Source organism: Salvelinus sp. IW2-2015, linkage group LG23 (assembly GCF_002910315.2).
Source record: "Salvelinus sp. IW2-2015 linkage group LG23, ASM291031v2, whole genome shotgun sequence".
Classification (NCBI taxonomy): domain Eukaryota; kingdom Metazoa; phylum Chordata; class Actinopteri; order Salmoniformes; family Salmonidae; genus Salvelinus; species Salvelinus sp. IW2-2015.
The window spans coordinates 15,015,055-15,032,499 of NC_036863.1; the positions used below are offsets into that span (position 1 = coordinate 15,015,055).

General features: G+C 41.1%; 1 protein-coding gene across 2 annotated transcripts; it reads left to right on the forward strand.

Annotated features, from left to right (window-relative positions):
- The first annotated feature begins 2,778 nt into the window (after positions 1-2,778).
- Positions 2,779-13,127, forward strand: LOC111951188 (myb/SANT-like DNA-binding domain-containing protein 2). Of its 2 annotated transcripts, none has more exons than XM_023969249.2 (4): positions 2,779-3,271; positions 10,532-10,787; positions 11,131-11,197; positions 11,401-13,127. In XM_023969249.2, exons 1-4 carry the CDS (start codon positions 2,816-2,818, stop codon positions 12,350-12,352), a joined length of 1,731 nt encoding a protein of 576 aa, XP_023825017.1. In that variant the 5' UTR covers positions 2,779-2,815; the 3' UTR covers positions 12,353-13,127. The 2 variants fall into 2 exon arrangements, with proteins under 2 accessions (XP_023825017.1, XP_023825018.1); XM_023969250.2 differs by having other exon boundaries at positions 2,779-3,256.
- Positions 13,128-17,445: the final 4,318 nt, after the last annotated feature.

Consider the following 17,445-nt stretch of genomic DNA (forward strand, 5'->3'; position numbering starts at 1 on the left):
AGCAAAAATTGAAAAAAAGGGGCTAATCCTTATTTTTGTACATATATTAACACTAACACATTTTATGGTGACATCACATATTTACATATATTACCTAAAGTAAACTGAGCCTTTTGTTCATAGAAAATAAAACAAATTGGATCTAAAAAAGAAAGTTCCTTCTCTTACATGTAAGTCATGAGCAACCTAGCCAAACTCCATTACTGACAATGGGGAAAATATCAACCAGCTTTTCACTCGGTTAAAACTCCCTTCAATTGCCTTCAAACATCACCAAACTCATGGACTATGTAATTAAGCATGTTACCGCAATATTTTGAGTCATATTGCACTTTTAAACATTACATACCTGAATTATTAGGGTAAAATTATGAGACAGAGCAATTTTTAAGAGTAGTCATTCTCCAAGATTGAAGAAGAAATCGCCAAGACCTCACATCTCACTAACGCACTCCATTGACTTCACAGCTCCCCCTAGCCGCAGTAATTATATACATACATTAAATGTAAATACCTGGGAGGCCTATAAAATGATACAAAGGATGGCTCCATAAAATAACAAACTAAATAAAACATAAAAAATATGACCATACATATTTGTGTGTCACATATATACATGGCATATGCTTGGGTACCACCATGACATCTCTGATCTGCTTGCCTCAATAAATGAATGCTAGAACATTGGTAGCCAGGATTAGCAATTTGTACCTAGTCTCCTAATAATTACATAATGGTGCAAGTTAGACACATTATCTTTTGTTTGCATGTGAGCATGTCTTTTTTTGTCGGTCCAATGTTGAGTGATCACACATGCCTCAGCACACATAGAAGGTTACTTCGTCTGCTTGCAAATGTGTGCTAAAAGTGGTGATGTTTCATAGATTATCTTAACTCCCCACCACCAATGAATAAAAAATAAAAACATTGGGCAGAAAACCACGGAACGACCACTGCACTCAGATAAAACCAAAAAGTGTTCTCCTTCGGTGATAGCCAAAGAACCCTGTTGGAACCCCTTTCTCAATGAGTTTAGCCTGTTAAGTTTACACCATTTCATTCTGTACTCAAACATCTGCCTGTTATTCAAGATAACACGCAACATAGCACCACTAGGATCTACCTTTGAAGGTTTTCACCAACCTCTGCCCAGACTTAAATAGCAGTGTTCCAAGAACCTCCACCAGGGGTGACTGCAGTATCCTCAAACGGACAAAACAGGGTTCTTTGGCTATCACCGAAGGAGAATACTTTTTGGTTCCATGTAGAACCCTCTGTGGAATAGAGCCCAAAAGGGTTCTACCTAGACACAGAAAGGGTTCTACCTGGAACCCAAAAGGGTTCTCCTATAAAAAATTATACTATAGCACATTCAATTACATTATTATTGTAGACTATAGGCTACTCCTTTATCTACCTTGTACAACATTGAATGAAGTAGCGTACCCAACCACATTTACCATTTCATTTATCAATTAGATAAATAATACTAGCACATACAGTTACATTATTGTAGAATAGGCTACTCCTGTATCCACACTGTATTAGGATACCGTTATGATTTCCTTGTTCTTGACAGGCATGATTTTAAGGTCTTCGATCAAAGTTGTATGTCGTACCTCATTCCCTTCAGTGAAAAGTAGTTATTCATCCCCCATTCAATTCAGTTTTAGTGTGAATGTGTAGGTCTAGTGACAGTGGACAAATAAACCCATAGCTCCAGCACACAATGGCATGTAAGGCTATTACACCAATAATCATCAAATTACGTTATTATTGTGCACTAGTCTACTCCCCTATCAACACAGTAAATAATATTGCCTACGTGCTTTCGACAATGCGTTACAAACTCAAATAAATAAAATTTGCCTTATCAACACAGTAGGCCTAAATATTTACTAACGATATCACAACTTAAATATAGCCTACTTACTCCTCAATCGGATCAAGGACATCTTGGTAATTATTTTCATAGTCTCTAAGGCAACTATCTGGGTTAGACACTAGAAAATTGAGTCCCGTGCTTGTAAAAAAAACAAATAAATGTCTGTGGCGTCTCCGAGCTCTCAAATACCGTGCCGTCTCTCACTTTATGAACGGTCACTGCTATCCGGACTCCTTGGGACGTCCCTACACTGAACCCTAAACTATAACACTAAACTTAACCATTTTACATTTATACTTGATTGAGGTAGGGACATCCCAAGGACTCCGAATAGCACGGGTCCTCTGGGAAAGCCTATGAACTCCTCTATTCGACTGAAAGCCGTGGAGAAACTCCTATTGATTGTCTGATGTAGGCTACTGAGAACTAGTAACAACATAGTCTGTGATTGGCTAACAACATTTAGATCTGTATACAGAAAGATAAGATAACATACCATGTCATGAGGTGTTTAGGGAAAGACAGATTACCTATAGATTGGACATAATCTTTTCTAGGCAATTAGCGATAACAGAAAATACACAAGCCATATGCTACACTATAGCTCAAGATGGCTACTTCGGAATGTCGGCTTCCATGGGAAAAATTGTAAGTTTCTAACATTTATGGTTGAGATGTAATTAATATAAATATAAACTATGCACCTTATGACTTTCATTAACACGCAGGCGTCACGCAGACGTTAGAAAGGCATTGGTATCATGTCCTGTCAGTCAGACGTTCAATGGTAAGCGACAGCCACAAGGTGGTACGGTTGCCTATGCTTAATTCTGGCACATATCACCCCCCATACAGAAGACGTATATCACATCCCCTTCCCTTTTGACGCCTGCTACGTTAGGCTACCCTCCCCTTAGCAACAGAAGAAAGATGGCGGCGCCCTGTAACTCTAATCATTCTCCCGAGATATCGACGCCGTTAAAGATGCCGAAAACAGAAGTTCCATCACCAGAATCAGAGGATTTGAGTGACAGCAACCAATATCATTCCAATCCCTCCACACCTAATCGATTCTCGCCTCTCAACGTAGGTATGACGATTTCTGGGAGCGCAGGCCGAAGTGGATCGGCCTTTGCCTCAAATAGCTTCACAGCTTGCCGAGGGATGTCGTGGACCCCATCCGAAACAAACGCCCTTATTGCGGTGTGGGGCAATGAAAGACTGACGGAGGCACGAATGCAGCAATTGGAGGTTGCAGGCACCGTTTTTTCTGGAAAGGCCCCTGGTCCCGCAATGTACGAGCGGGTCTCACGAGCCCTAGCAGAGCTCGGCTACGAAAGGACCCCATCCCAATGCAGGGAGAGGATGAAGGTAATGGGGGACAGAGTAAGCATGTTCATCTATCACATAGGTAGTCATCTGTCAGCTGCTTGCCACTCTTCGTAGGCAGTAACTTCGTGCTATGTTCAATCATGTAATGTTAACCAGGGATGTTGTCAGTGTTACAGTAGCTTCCTAGCGTATGCCCATTGACTAACTAACGTTAGCTAGCAAGCTAGCTAGTAATATGTAGCTTGCTAATGTAACGATTCAACCCGTAGGTACGTTTTAAAACATTCAGTACATTGTCAAGCTACCGCGTAGTTGATTTTAGCAACGCTGTTGTATTCACATACACTAACGTCACTTTCAGTTGTATTGGGTTGCACAACAACAGTCCGTGGGAAGCCTTACTGTGCCTGTGTTGTGGGCATGATGGTTGGTCCTTATGACGGGAGATTTGTGACAAAATATGTAATAGATATTATTAAACAGACTTTCCAAACTTGGGTCTGTTGTAGACAGTGCAGGACTTTTGTTTTGACATCAGGTAAGCAGACAGGAAGTGTGCCTGCAACAGACTAGAGGCAACGATTTTTATAACTAACCCAAGATAAACCAGAGCCTGTCGTTTCCAAAGGGAGAAAATTAATCATAGTGGGCAGAGCCAAGCACGAGCTAGGGAGGTCCTATTGGCACATTCTAGCATTTATTTATTTGCATATTTCTGTTAGGGAACTAATGGAAATATGCACTACTTCTTGCACTACTTATAAACGACAACATTTTGGGGAGAAACTTTGGCAAAGGGTAAATTTTACAAAACACAGACACTCCTTTTGTTACAGATTTTAGTTTTGGACATAGACAACTGTATGGAGATCAAATGGTTCATCGATGAGAAAATTAGCAGGATGTTGGCCAAAATCAATCTCGCTCCATCTTCTCCCACTGCCGGCCACTGGGCTTCCTCTCATCACTTTGTAGTGAGTGGAAACGCCAAGAACAATCAGCCCTGAACCCGAATGGACCCTACTACAACCAGACCTAGACTCAACCCATACCCTAACGGGTTTGACCCAAGTGGCAACTTTATTTTTTTATCAGCGAACTTGCTCTTCTGGTTAAAGAATATGTTGGCTAGTCCTTAAATCAGTCAATAAATTTACCTTATTAGCATAAAATAAATATGAGCCGCGGTCGGGTCCACTCGGATCTATCAGACCTGGGCCCAAGGGAAAGTTAGAATTTTGAACCCGGACTCGCTCAGGTCCCGGGTCGAGCATCGGGTATTCAGGATTGAGTGGACCTCTACAACAGACCCACGTTTGGAAAGTCTGTTTAAGTGATAATGCCCTCGAAGCCGGTGTTTGGAGGATATATTGGCACGGGTGTTGTTCGGCCTGAGACGAAGTCGAAACACCAGCTTCGAGGGCATTATCACTTTCATATAACAACATGTTCAAATAATGATTGACATATTTTCATAAACTTTTTATTTTAATGAATTTATACATACTATTTCATCCTTCCACGAGATATAGTCCCGACACAAATCTAGGGTTTCTAATGATGCCGGCTGGTCATTCATTTTAGTCTTTTTGTTTCATATCTATGTACGCAACCCTACGGAGGTCCAGAGAGGACATATGAATTAAAAAAGTATTCCCTTGTTATGTCGATCACAACTTATTTATCTCATGATCACTACATAACAAAAGTTGTTTTGTCGAGATTGTAAGATCATTTTCTCGTGATCACGGCATAATACAATATATAAAAGACACCAAGAGACACCAAAAATACTATTTACACACTTCATATATACAGTACCAGTCAAAAGTTTGGACACACCTACTCATTCCAGGGTTTTTCTTTATTTTTACTATTCTACTACATTGTAGAATATTAGTGAAGACATCAAAACTATGAAATAACACATGGAATCATGTAGTAACCAAAAAAGTGTTAAACAAATTCTTTAAAGTAGCCATCCTTTGCCTTGATGATAGCTTTGCACACTCTTGGCATTCTCTCAACCAGCTTCATGAGGTAGTCACCTGGAATGCATTTCAATTACCAGGTTTGCCTTGTCAAAAGATAATTTGTGGAATTTTTTTTCTTAATATGTTTGAGCCAATCAGTTGTGTTGTGACAAGGTAGGGGTGGTATACAGAAGACAGCCCTATTTGGTAAAAGTCCATATTATGGTAGGAACAGCTCAAATAAGCAAAGAGAAAAGACAGTCCATCATTACTTTAAGACATGAAGGTAAGTCAATCCAGAAAATTAAGAACTTTGAAAGTTCTTCAAGTGCAGTCGCAAAAACCATCAAGCGCTATGATGAAACTGGCTCTCGTGAGAACCACCACAGGAAAGGAAGACTCAGAGTTACCTCTGCGGCAGAGGATACGTTCATTAGAGTTACCAGCGTCAGAAATTCCAGCCCAAACAAATGCTTCAGAGTTCAAGTAACAGACACATCTCAACATCAACTGTTCAGAGGAGACTACATGAATCAGGCTTTCATGATTGAATTGCTGCAAAGAAACCATTACTAAAGGACACCAATAAGAAGAGACTTGTTTGAGCCAATGAAACACAAGCAATGGACATTAGATCGGTGGAAATCTGTTCTTTGGTTTGATGAGTCCAAATTTGAGATTTCTGGTTCCAACCGCTGTGTCTTTCTTCGACGCTGTGTCTTTCTTTGACGCAGAGTAGGTGAACGGATCTCTGCATGTGTTGTTCCCACGTGAAGCATAGAGGAGAAGGTGTGGGGGTGCTTTGCTGGTGACACTGTCAGTGATTTATTTAGAATTCAAGGCACACTAAAACAACATGGCTACCACAGCATTTTGCAGCGATACACCATCCCATCTGGTTTGCGCTTAGTGGGACTATCTTTTGTTTTTCAACATGACAATGACCCAACACACCTCCAGGCTGTGTAAGGGCTATTTGACCAATAAGGAGAGTGATGGAGTGCTGCATCAGATGACCTGACCTCCACAATCACCCGACCTCAACCCAATTGAGATGGTTTGGGATGAGTTGGACCGCAGAGTGAAGGAAAAGCAGCGAACAAGTGCTCTGCATATGTGGGAACTCCTTCATGACTGTTGGAAAAGCATTCCGGGTGAAGCTGGTTGAGAGAATGCCAAGCGTGTGCAAAGCTGTCATCAAGGCAAAGGGTGGCTACTTTGAATAATCTAAAATATGAAATCTATTTTGATTTGTTTAACACTTTTTTGGTTAATACATGATTCCATATGTGTTATTTAATAGTGAAGACATTGAAACTATCATTCTACAATGTAGAAAATAGTACAAATAAAGAAAAACCCAAACTTTTGACTGGTACTGTACATATTCATATTCTTATATACAGTACAGTTAAATTAGATCTTTAGAAAGAGGAGAGGTGCTGTGATAGAATGTTTTATTTCATCTGTTTTTAAAGCTAAACTTGCTTTTTGCCATCAGTAACTTCTGGTGGCAGAGCATTCCACAATGTCATGTATATAAATGAGCAATGCATTAAATCTGTTTTTGGTTTGGGTACAGTGAAGAAACCAATAGTGGCCTGTCTGGTGGTGGATGTACAGTGTATTGGGAAAGTATTCAGACCCCTTCACGTTTTTTTTTGTTTGTTTTTTACATTACAGCCTTATTCTAAAATGTATTAAATTAATTGTTTTCATCACTCTACACACAATACCCCATAATGACAAGCGAAAACAGGTTTGTAGCAATTTTTGCAAAAAAATAACTGATATCAAATCTAATTTTATTCATCACATGCACTGAATACAGTGGAATGCTTACTTACCTAACCAACAATGCAGTTTCAAAAAAATACGGATAAGAATAAGAGATACAAGAAATTTAAGAGCAGCAGTAAAATAACAATAGCGAAACTATTTACAGGGGGGGTACCGATACAGATTCAATGTGCGGGGGCACCAGTTAGTTGAGGTAGTATGTACATGTAGGTAGAGTTATTAAAGTGACTATGCATAGATGACAGAGCGTAGCAGTGGTGTAAARACGGCGGGGCGGGGGCACTGCAAATAGCCATTTGACTAGCAGTATATCCTTCGCGTTGGGCTCGTCAGAGTCGTGAAAGGAAAAAAAGTATTCTGTTAGTCCGTGGTGAGTATTCGCAGTCCTGATGTCTACAAGTTATTTTCGGTAATAAGAGACGGTAGCAGCAACATTATGTACAAAATAAGTAAAAAATAAGTTGTAAACGGAACAAAAAATGTGAATGTAAAACGTCTGCCTTCTTCTCTGGCGCCATCTTACAATAATCCATCATAACTTATTTACATGAGACTCAAAATTTAACTGAGGTGCATCCTGTTTCCATTGAAAATCCTTGATGTTTCTACAGCTTGGCTGTAGTCCACCTGTGGATAAATGCAATTTGTTGAACATGATTTGGAAAGGCACACAACTGTCTATATAAAGGTCCCACAGTTGACAGTGCATGTCAGAGCAAAAACCAAGCCACGAGGTCGAAGTAATTATCTATAGTGCTCCGAGACAGGATTGTGTCGAGGCACAGATCTGGGGAAGGGTACCAAAACATTTCTGCAGCATTGAAGGTACCCAAGAACACAATGGCCTCCATCATTCTTAAGTGGAAGAAGTTTGGAACCACCAAGACTCTTCCTGAAGTTGGCCGCCCGGCCAAACTGAGCAATCGGGGGAGAAGGGACTTGGTCAGGGAGGTGACCAAGAACCCGATGGTCACTGACAGAGCTCCAGAGTTCCTCTGTTGAGATGGGAGAACCTTCCAGAAGGACAACCATCTCTGCAGCACTCCACCAATCAGGCCTTTATGGTAGAGTGGCTAGACGGAAGCCACTCCTCAGTAAAAGGCACATGGAGTTTGTAATTTGCCAAAAGGCACCTAAAGGACTCAGACCATGAGAAACAAGATTCTCTGGTCTGAGGAAACCAAGATTAAACTATTTGGCCTGAATGCCAAGTGTCACGTCTGGAGGAAACCTGTTTCTCAGCAGCAGGGACTGGGAGACCAGTCAGGATTGAGGGAAAGATTAACAGAGCAAAGACAGATCGTTGATGAAAACCTGCTCCAGAGCGCTCAGGACCTCAGACTGGGGTGAAGGTTCACCTTCCAACAGGACAACGACCCTAAGCACACAGCCAAGACAACGCAGGAGTCCTTTAGGACAAGTCTCAATGTCCTTGACTGGCCCATCCAGAGCACGGACTTGAACCCGATCGAACATCATTGGAGAGACCTGAAAATAGCTGTGCAATGACACTCCCCATCCAACTTGACAGTGCTTGAGAGGATCTGCAGAGAAGAATGGTAGAAACTCTCTAAATACAGGTGTGCCAAGCTTTCCAAAAACCTGTTTTTGCTTTGTCATTATGGGGTTTGTGTGTAGATTGATGAGGGGAATAAAACAATTTAGTCAATTTTAGAATAAGGTTGTAATGTAACAAAATGTGGGAAAAGTCAATGGTTCTGAATACTTTCCGAATGCACTGTAAATTGCTGAGGTAGTCACTTTTGAGTACACAAGCTCAAGTACACAGTACAAATATCATAAAAAATATATATTTCATGATGTAATTACTATTCAACAAAACGGAATAAGCCTTGAAATGACATATGCTTTCTAAATATAGCATAATGAAATTATAAAACGAAGACTTCACCTTCCGTATAATTGTAAAACACATATTTGTATGTTTAGTGTTAGAGGAAAAGTACACATTTCTAAAGGTCTCTCTTGATCAAAACGTCTTCCCCAATCACTGTGAACGTTTCACAGAGCCTTAGCTTGGCTTCCTGAACTCGTTAGGAACTTGCCTTTCACCTCATATTAATCTTGTCCATCAATGACAAACTATTAATTATTTTTGATTGATGGCTATAAATCAATCTCTGAATTGCAGTGCTTTGTCAGTGGCTGTGATGTAGGGTTCAGCCAGGAGTTGATGGATAGTTGGAAGAGTGAACTAAATGGTAGGAGGGATATCCCATCTCCAAGTGGTTTCAGATCCTATGTCACACAGGCTCAAAATACTACTGTGTCCGTTGGAACCATGGCTATCGCTCAATGCAAGCCATTTCGATCTACAGTGTCCACAGCCCGATTTATAAGCAAATATGTTGGTCGGAACCGGTACCAGAACCATGCAGGTCCCCTTACATCTAAGAGGTGCTCCAAAGTCTTTTCCCATTGTTTTTTTATGTAATTTATCTTGTTTTGGTAAAATAATTTCTTCTTTTTTTGGTTTAGTTGTGGGGGCTCTAACAGTTCTCAATTAGTTACTTAACGGGTGAATGTTTGTCAACAGTTGGCAAGAATAATTTTACAAATACTCCAAGTGCTTAATCTGGATTCTCCTCCTTATACACACCAGACCAAAATAAATATTTTACATCTTCAACAAGAGTCCTGAGAAAACATTTTGTATGATCTTATAAATAACTTTAGGCCCTGCCTTTGGTACTTTGGCTTTCCTTATTATTGCCACAATATTATGTTCACGACAGCCAATGGGAACTGATATTGCTTTGGAGGAAACCTCTGCAAGCATTGGTGAAGATATGATCAATACAAGTGGATGACACAGATCCAACACTTTTGGTATACACTCTAGTTGGCTGAGTGATAACCTGGGTCATGTTACAGGCGTTAGTCACAGTAAGAAGCTTCCTCATGAGAGAACAACTAGATGATAACCAGTCGATGTTGTTGGATTGCGCAGTGAGATGGAACAGTAAATAGGCATTTCAACATCATAGCCTTGTGGAATTGACACCAGGTAGAACGCGGTTTAATCCAATCAGCATCCAGGAATAGGCCCGCCTGTTGTATATTTAATACCATCCTTTTCCGTTCCGTTTCTTCCCGTCATAATGAGCAACCGTCCTGCCCACCGGCACAATAAGTTGTAATGGAACTTCTGGCTTCCCATGGGCTATTTTTGTGCAACCCAATACAGTTGAAAGCAACGCTAGTGTATGTAAATACACCCACATTGCTAAAAGCACCTAGATAGCTAGCAGGTAAGCTGACTGGAAGTTTGCAAAAGGGTGCTGAATTTTGCATCTAGTGCAATTGTAGAGAATAAAATATCCTCAGCTATTTGCATTTCAAAGCAAATAATTTCTGTAAATGTATGTAGCCATTCATTCATCTTGATCCCAGTCCTTTTGTGAGTGACTATGCCGTCTCTGGTGTATTTGTGGCATTGGATAGGCCTATAGCTAGTCTAATAGCTAACACTAACTTCAAGATCTTCCTTTGACGTTCACACACCCATTATGACCCGCAGACGCTGCGCCGGTGCTATAGCAGAGTGAAGGAGCATGGCGTCGGCAAGAGGAAGAGTAGCTACTCCATCGAGCAGCTGGAAAAGGTGTTTGGCCAGGGAGGCTGGGACTCCCAGACGTGTGCCCCCGTCCTCATCAACAGTAGTGGCCTGTACCAGGAGATGGAGTCTGACGGCAGCACTATGGAGGACTTCTCCCAAGAAGACTGGTGCAACCAGGTGCTGGCCTCCGCCTTCCAGGAGGGAGAGATGGAAACTGGTGAGTGGTGGTGATGACAAAAGCAGGCAATAGGGAAGGGGTCAGCAGACTTATTTTTTGGTTAAAGTTGTAGGTAGACTATCCAGGGAACTGGTAGTTCTTATTAGGGGTAGCTATGCCTGCATTGTTGGTTAAGGGCTTGTAAGTAAGCATTTCACTGTAAGGTCTACACCTGTTGTATTCGGCGCATGTGACAAATAAAATTTGATTTGATTTAGTATGCAGGCTCTTCCTTCACTCTGTCAAAATGAATACTGTAGGAGTAATGAGCATATATGCCTGTCAGGGTAGCGTTTGATGTGTTAATTTGATGATAAAAAATACTGTTCCTTTATTTCTTCAGAGGAAACACAGCCGCCAAAGAATGCCAGTGTACTGCAGCTTCGACCTGAGCCCTCGGAGCAAGTTCAGTATGTGTTTTTGCCATAGAATTAATGATACCTGATAACAGTACATGGATACAAGGTCAAAATAAATGCTTTTTACTGCCAAGATGTTATTGAAAACAAATCACTGACAGAGACTTCATAAAAATGTATCATCTGTTCTCATTACCAACCCTCCACTGGTTCCAACCTCATCTTGACCGTTCATGTATTTCTGTCCCTCTCAGGAAACAGGAAGTGATGCAGAATGTGGTGCGCATCCTGGAGTCGGTACAGGTGAAATGGGAGCACTTTCAGACGTGGACCGACTTCTCCAGATTGCACCTCTCCAACAAGCTGGCCATCTTTGGCGTGGGCTACAACACACGCTGGCACGAGGACGTCTGCTACCACTACGCCGAGATCAGCTCCCAGGTTCCCCTGGGAAAGCGGCTGCGCGAGTACTTCAATCCGGAGAAGGCAGAGGGCCGTGTCATCATGACCAAAGTGCAGAAAATGAACTGGAAGAACGTTTATTATAAGTTCCTGGACATCACCATTAGCGAGGCGCGCTGCCTGGAGCTGCACATGGAGGTAGACTGGATCCCAATAGCCCAGTCAAGGGTGACGGGCTGTAGCAACGGGGCCTCCCAGTACCTCCTACCCGGGGGAATCCCTAAGACTTATGGCCTTTATGCCATCGGTTACGAGGAGGTGTCAGCGGAGTCAGACTACATAGGGGAGGATGAGGCCCCAGACTCTCCGCTGCAGCACCAAGACTCTGACCAGAGCTTGCCTCTCTCTGGATCGTCGGGCTCTGGCGGGTCTGGGTTCGAGAGTGTGGTGGGCCCGGGTGGGAGAGTGGGGGAGGGGGAGAAGACGGGGGCCAAAGTGACCTACTGCTACCTGGGCATCGCTGAGGAGAGGACCCTACAGCAGTGTCTGTTCCAGCACTTTCAGAGCTCAGGCAAGCACTACAGCCGCAGGCAGCCCTCGGCCGTCACACGCTTCCTCCAGGGGAACTGCAGGGGCACCGGGCAGCAAGCCAGGGAAGAGGGCCTCTCCATGGGCCCTGAACGCTCGGCCATTTACATCAAATTTATCGAGGTGGAGCTAGATTTCCTCTCCGCTGGCTCCCTGGTGGAATGTCTAGAAATTGCAGTTGGTTACTCCTTAAAGTACAACAAAGCGACGTTGTAACGTATGTTGTTTCGATTCCCATTGACTGAAGGATTGAAAGAGGGCCAGAGGGACATGCAGTATCTCTTTCCCCCAATTTAAGTGCAGACCTGAGTTCAAATACTATTTGAAATATTTTTGAGTACTTAATCTGGGCTTGATTGAGCTTGCCTGGGACAATGGAAACAATAGAATAGTCGCAAAACTGCAAACCCCACCGACCTGACACTCCAGGCAGGACAAAGCAAACACCCCAAAATATTTGAAAGATTTAAAATAGTGTTTGAACCCTGGTCTGTATACACGCTATCTTATCAGGGAATGTGAGAGGGAATGGCTAGTGCTGGATGCATTTCCCTACCTCGAGGATATAGCAGTGGATATATATTAAAAGATTGTGTGTGCGCTTGTTTAAAAACTGCCTTTACATTTCTTAGACTTTGGATGTCTATCTTCAGGTCTAAATTGCCACATAAAGATCCAGGGGTAAAGATCATGTAAGGAATGTGAACTAATTGAAAAGAGGACCTAAAGGGGAAATATGAATGAATATATAAAATATTGAAGATCTCTATATAGAAATATATATTTAAGAATATATATTGATGTTGTCAAGCATTCCAGTATTTGCAAATATATGACATTCAAAGAAGTATGTTAATGTTTTGGTGTTTTATTATATATATATATTTTATTATTGGTTAACAGTTTTTGCGTAATATTGTTTCCAGGTCACAGTCTTGTATGTTTACATGTTTAGAAAAAACAATAAACGGGGCACTGACCGTCATTTGCCACTCACCAATTAGTTTTAGGTTCCGGTGTGCTCATTTGTGGGTGTTGGGTGTTTGCTATCTAGTGATGACCTGTAGGTCCTATCCTTCCTTGCAGAAAAGCCCATGCTTCATGCACCACTTTGGTCACTAGATGGGAGCAAATAACAGGGTGCTGAGAAGCTACAGGCAGAAGGCGAATCCCTGGCCTGCTACATTAGGTTAGTGAATCCCAAACTATGGGGGGTGGTAAGTTCCAGAATTAAGCCTCATGAAGCTACTGATACCGCTCACAAAGTCACCTAACGTCTTCCTAGCGCTATAAAATACAAATGAAGACAAGTTGTTTTTTTCTAAGGCGTCAAACAGCCGACGCGTTCACATGACACGTGCATGTCATGTAGACGTAGTGTTCACGTCGTGGCTTGTAAGTTTATTATGAAAGATCTTACCATGAACGCCTTATAAACGTCTACATGTGTTACGCGTCACGTGTTAGCTTAAGTGTCTAGATAATTTTTTAAAATCTCACCATGAACGCCTTACAAATGTCTACATGTATATGATTTTGAAAAAATATTTTTCATTGGCAGAGTAATCTAATCAATTTAATTTGTCGATTTAGCTAAAATAGGCATATCAGCTGTAGAAAACTTTAGGCTAGTTGATATCGCAGCTAGCCACCATTACTGTGTAGATATGCCTATTTCTCACATCAATACAGACACAAGGGCCTCTTTGTTGGAGGTAGCCATATTCAGAAATAAGAGGTAGCCTAGGTCTCTAGTGGCGCATTTAAAAGAACTCGGAACTCTGCAATCTCTGACTTCCGACTTCAGTGCGTTCAAGACAACTGGGAACTCTGGGGAAAAAAACAACAACCTCAGACTGCGATTTTCTTTTGTTTTGAACGGTCATCCAACTCGGAATTCCAATTCAGAAACTCTGACCTGAAAGTCACTGATATTATGATTTGACCTCATTTTTCCCCCGGAGTTCCCAGTTTAACAGACACAGTCAATCCTTAGGCTATACATTTCTTTGGAGATGTCTTATGGTTAAAAGCAGGGCTTGAATTGAAGGGGTATGTGAGGATATATGCCTAACCCTTGTAATAGAGACGGGCAAAAAGCATGCTACCCCTTGTTTACTTAGCCTTAGAAAAAAGCGATCTAGGCTATAACAATGATTAACTCCATGATTATTTCCGCATTGTTTACTAGCCTATTGAAGGTCTTGCTCAGCCTCAACATCACAGGAAAATTTGCTTGTTTTATTAAAATGCTCTGCAATTTAGAATATTATTGGTAGGCTATACCAAAAATACCTAAAAGATCAAATCGGTATGGGTCTATGCATAGACCAAAGATCTTAACAGATTAAAAAAAATTAAAAAAAGTTATTCTGGAGAATCCCATTGAATCAGGCTATTCATTTCAGTGCAGTTGCGTGCTTACCAATAACCTTAGCCTAAAAGTAACCGAAAACACCCAGCCTGTTTTGATCACAGATCATGATGAAGTCTGAACATTTCAGCTGTTTGTCATTGATTTTGCCCACAATCACCTACAGATTTGATACGACTGAAGACCTGTATTTAATCTGGATTTGACAAATAGCCTGACTAGTATCCTGACTTTTCCCCATGTCATATTTGTTACCAATTAGGCTAAATGTATTCCTATTAATACGCTTTTGTTTTCCTATTAATTTGCATAGACATACCATTGCGATTTAATGTTATTTATCATCTTCTACGTTTTATGAATAAACAGGCATCGGGGGAAAAAATTATATAATTTTGATGATCCCTACACATTAATGTTACTTACCATACAAAAAAATTTAAAATACTTAAAAAAAAACTTACCATACAGATTGCAAAGTCGGCAAATTTCCACTCCATTCATATGCAAATACATTTGATTCATACACTGGCTTGTCTGGCTGGCATGTTTTCATTTTAACCAGGCCTTCCCTTATCTACACTGCAATAATACGTGGATGTTGATTATGGCAGCCCCCCACACCTCTCTGATTCAGAGGGGTTGGGTTAAATGGGCCGGCAGGTAGCCTAGTGGTTAGAGCGTTGTGCCAGTAACCGAAAGGTTGCTAGATTGAATCCCCAAGCTGACAAGGTAAAAATGTGTTCTGCCCCGGAACAAGGCAGTTAACCCACTGTTCCTAGGCCGTCATTGTAAATAAGAATTTGTTCTTAACTGACTTGCCTACTTAAATAAAGGATAAATAAATTAAAAATTAAAAAATGCATTAGACATTTCAGTTGAATGCATTCAGTTGTACAACTGACTAGGTATGCCCCTTTCCCAATAATATTATTTAATTAGTCCTCTATTATGATTTWAAAAAATGATAGCTCATTAGTACAACCATGTGGTTGAATATATATCTATTGTATGTCCTATGATACAACAATGATTGTGGTATACCATCAAGGGATATGTTACAATTTACAATAATGAACACCTTATGAAACAGCTGTGAAAACCAATCTGGCAATATTTGGGATTTAAATATATAAATGTTGATATTCTTTTGGTACATGTGTGTCAATTTACTTTCACAGATTTTTTGTACACTCACATGGTAATCAGGCTGAAATACTGAATTCTGGTGTGTGGAAAATAGAGAGGTGTGGGTGCTGTGTGGATGAAGGTTCTGCCTGTCACTTGTATTCAACGGGCAGTCAGTCTTGAAAGGGGGACTCGAAGAGGCAGACTGCAAAGTCCAGGCGCTGCTGCTTACTTTGTTCTGAGTGTTTGCAGTGCTAGTGTTTTTAGCTAATCTGTGCATCTCACATTGTGCCCAGTATGATAGTTACTAATAATTACATAATGGTGCAAGTTAGACACATTATCTTTTGTTTGCATGTGAGCATGTCTTTTTTTGTCGGTCCAATGTTGAGTGATCACACATGCCTCAGCACACATAGAAGGTTACTTCGTCTGCTTGCAAATGTGTGCTAAAAGTGGTGATGTTTCATAGATTATCTTAACTCCCCACCACCAATGACATTTTTTTTTTACAGAAAACCACAGAACCACCACTGCAATATAGGCCTACACTCAGATAAAAAGGTGCCATCTAAAAACTGAAATGATTCTTCCGCTGTCCCCATAGTATAACCCTTTTTGGTTCCAGGTAGAACCCCTTCTGTGTCTAGGTAGAACCCTTTTTGGCTCCATTCCACAGAGGGTTTTACATGGAAACGAAAAGACTTCTACCTGGAACCAAAAAGTGTTCTCCATTGGTGACAGCCAAAGAACCATGTTGGAACCCCTTTCTCAAAGAGTGTTCTCAACAAGTTTAGCCTGTTAAATTTACACCATTTCATTCTGTACTCAAACATCTGCCTGGTATTCAAGATCACACGCAACATAGCACCACCACCTTTGAAGGTTTTCGTCATTCTCTGCTCAGACTTATATAGCAGTGTCCCAAGAACCCCCACCAGGGGTGACTGTAGGAGTCACAAGAGGGAACCCCACACTCATTTTGGATCCCAAGGGGTCTTTATTTTCATCACTATCTCCTTTGCCATCTTCTCATGTCTTTTCTTGGAACTTCATCCACACACACACACACACACACACACACTGCAGCATATTGTTTACATTTCTCACATTTTAGGCGTCCAGCTTTTCGCCCTGGATGGAACATGTTGCAATGAGATGGGCACAGAGGTATGTATGTACAGTGCTTTTCAGTGTGGCGGCAAATTAATTGAACAGGAGAAGAGGATGTGGTTGCTTGTGGAGGGAGAGCAGTGTGGGTGGTGGGTAAAACAGCTACAGTGATGCTGATTGGTTGCTCTGGCTCATCACTTCTTGACTAAATGAAAGATAGATTTATAAATTAGTTTGACCTTGCCATAGTTCAACAGCTGAAAAGCCTTCATTAACATACTCCCAGAGATAGCAAGACATTCAGTATTCACTGAATGAAGTAGCCTACCCATCCCCACTTACAATTTCCTTCATCAATGAAAGAAATTATACTATAGCACATTCAATTACATTATTATTGTAGACTATGGGTTACTCCTTTATCTACCTTGTACAATATCGTAATCATTGAATGAAGTAGCGTACTCATCCACATTTACCATTTCATTTATCAATTAGATAAATAATACTAGCACATACAGTTACATTATTGTAGAATAGGCTACTCCTGTATCCACACTGTATTAGGATACCGTTATGATTTCCTTGTTCTTGACAGGCATGATTTTAAGGTCTTCGATCAAAGTTGTATGTCGTACCTCATTCCCTTCAGTGAAAAGTAGTTATTCATCCCCCATTCAATTCAGTTTTAGTT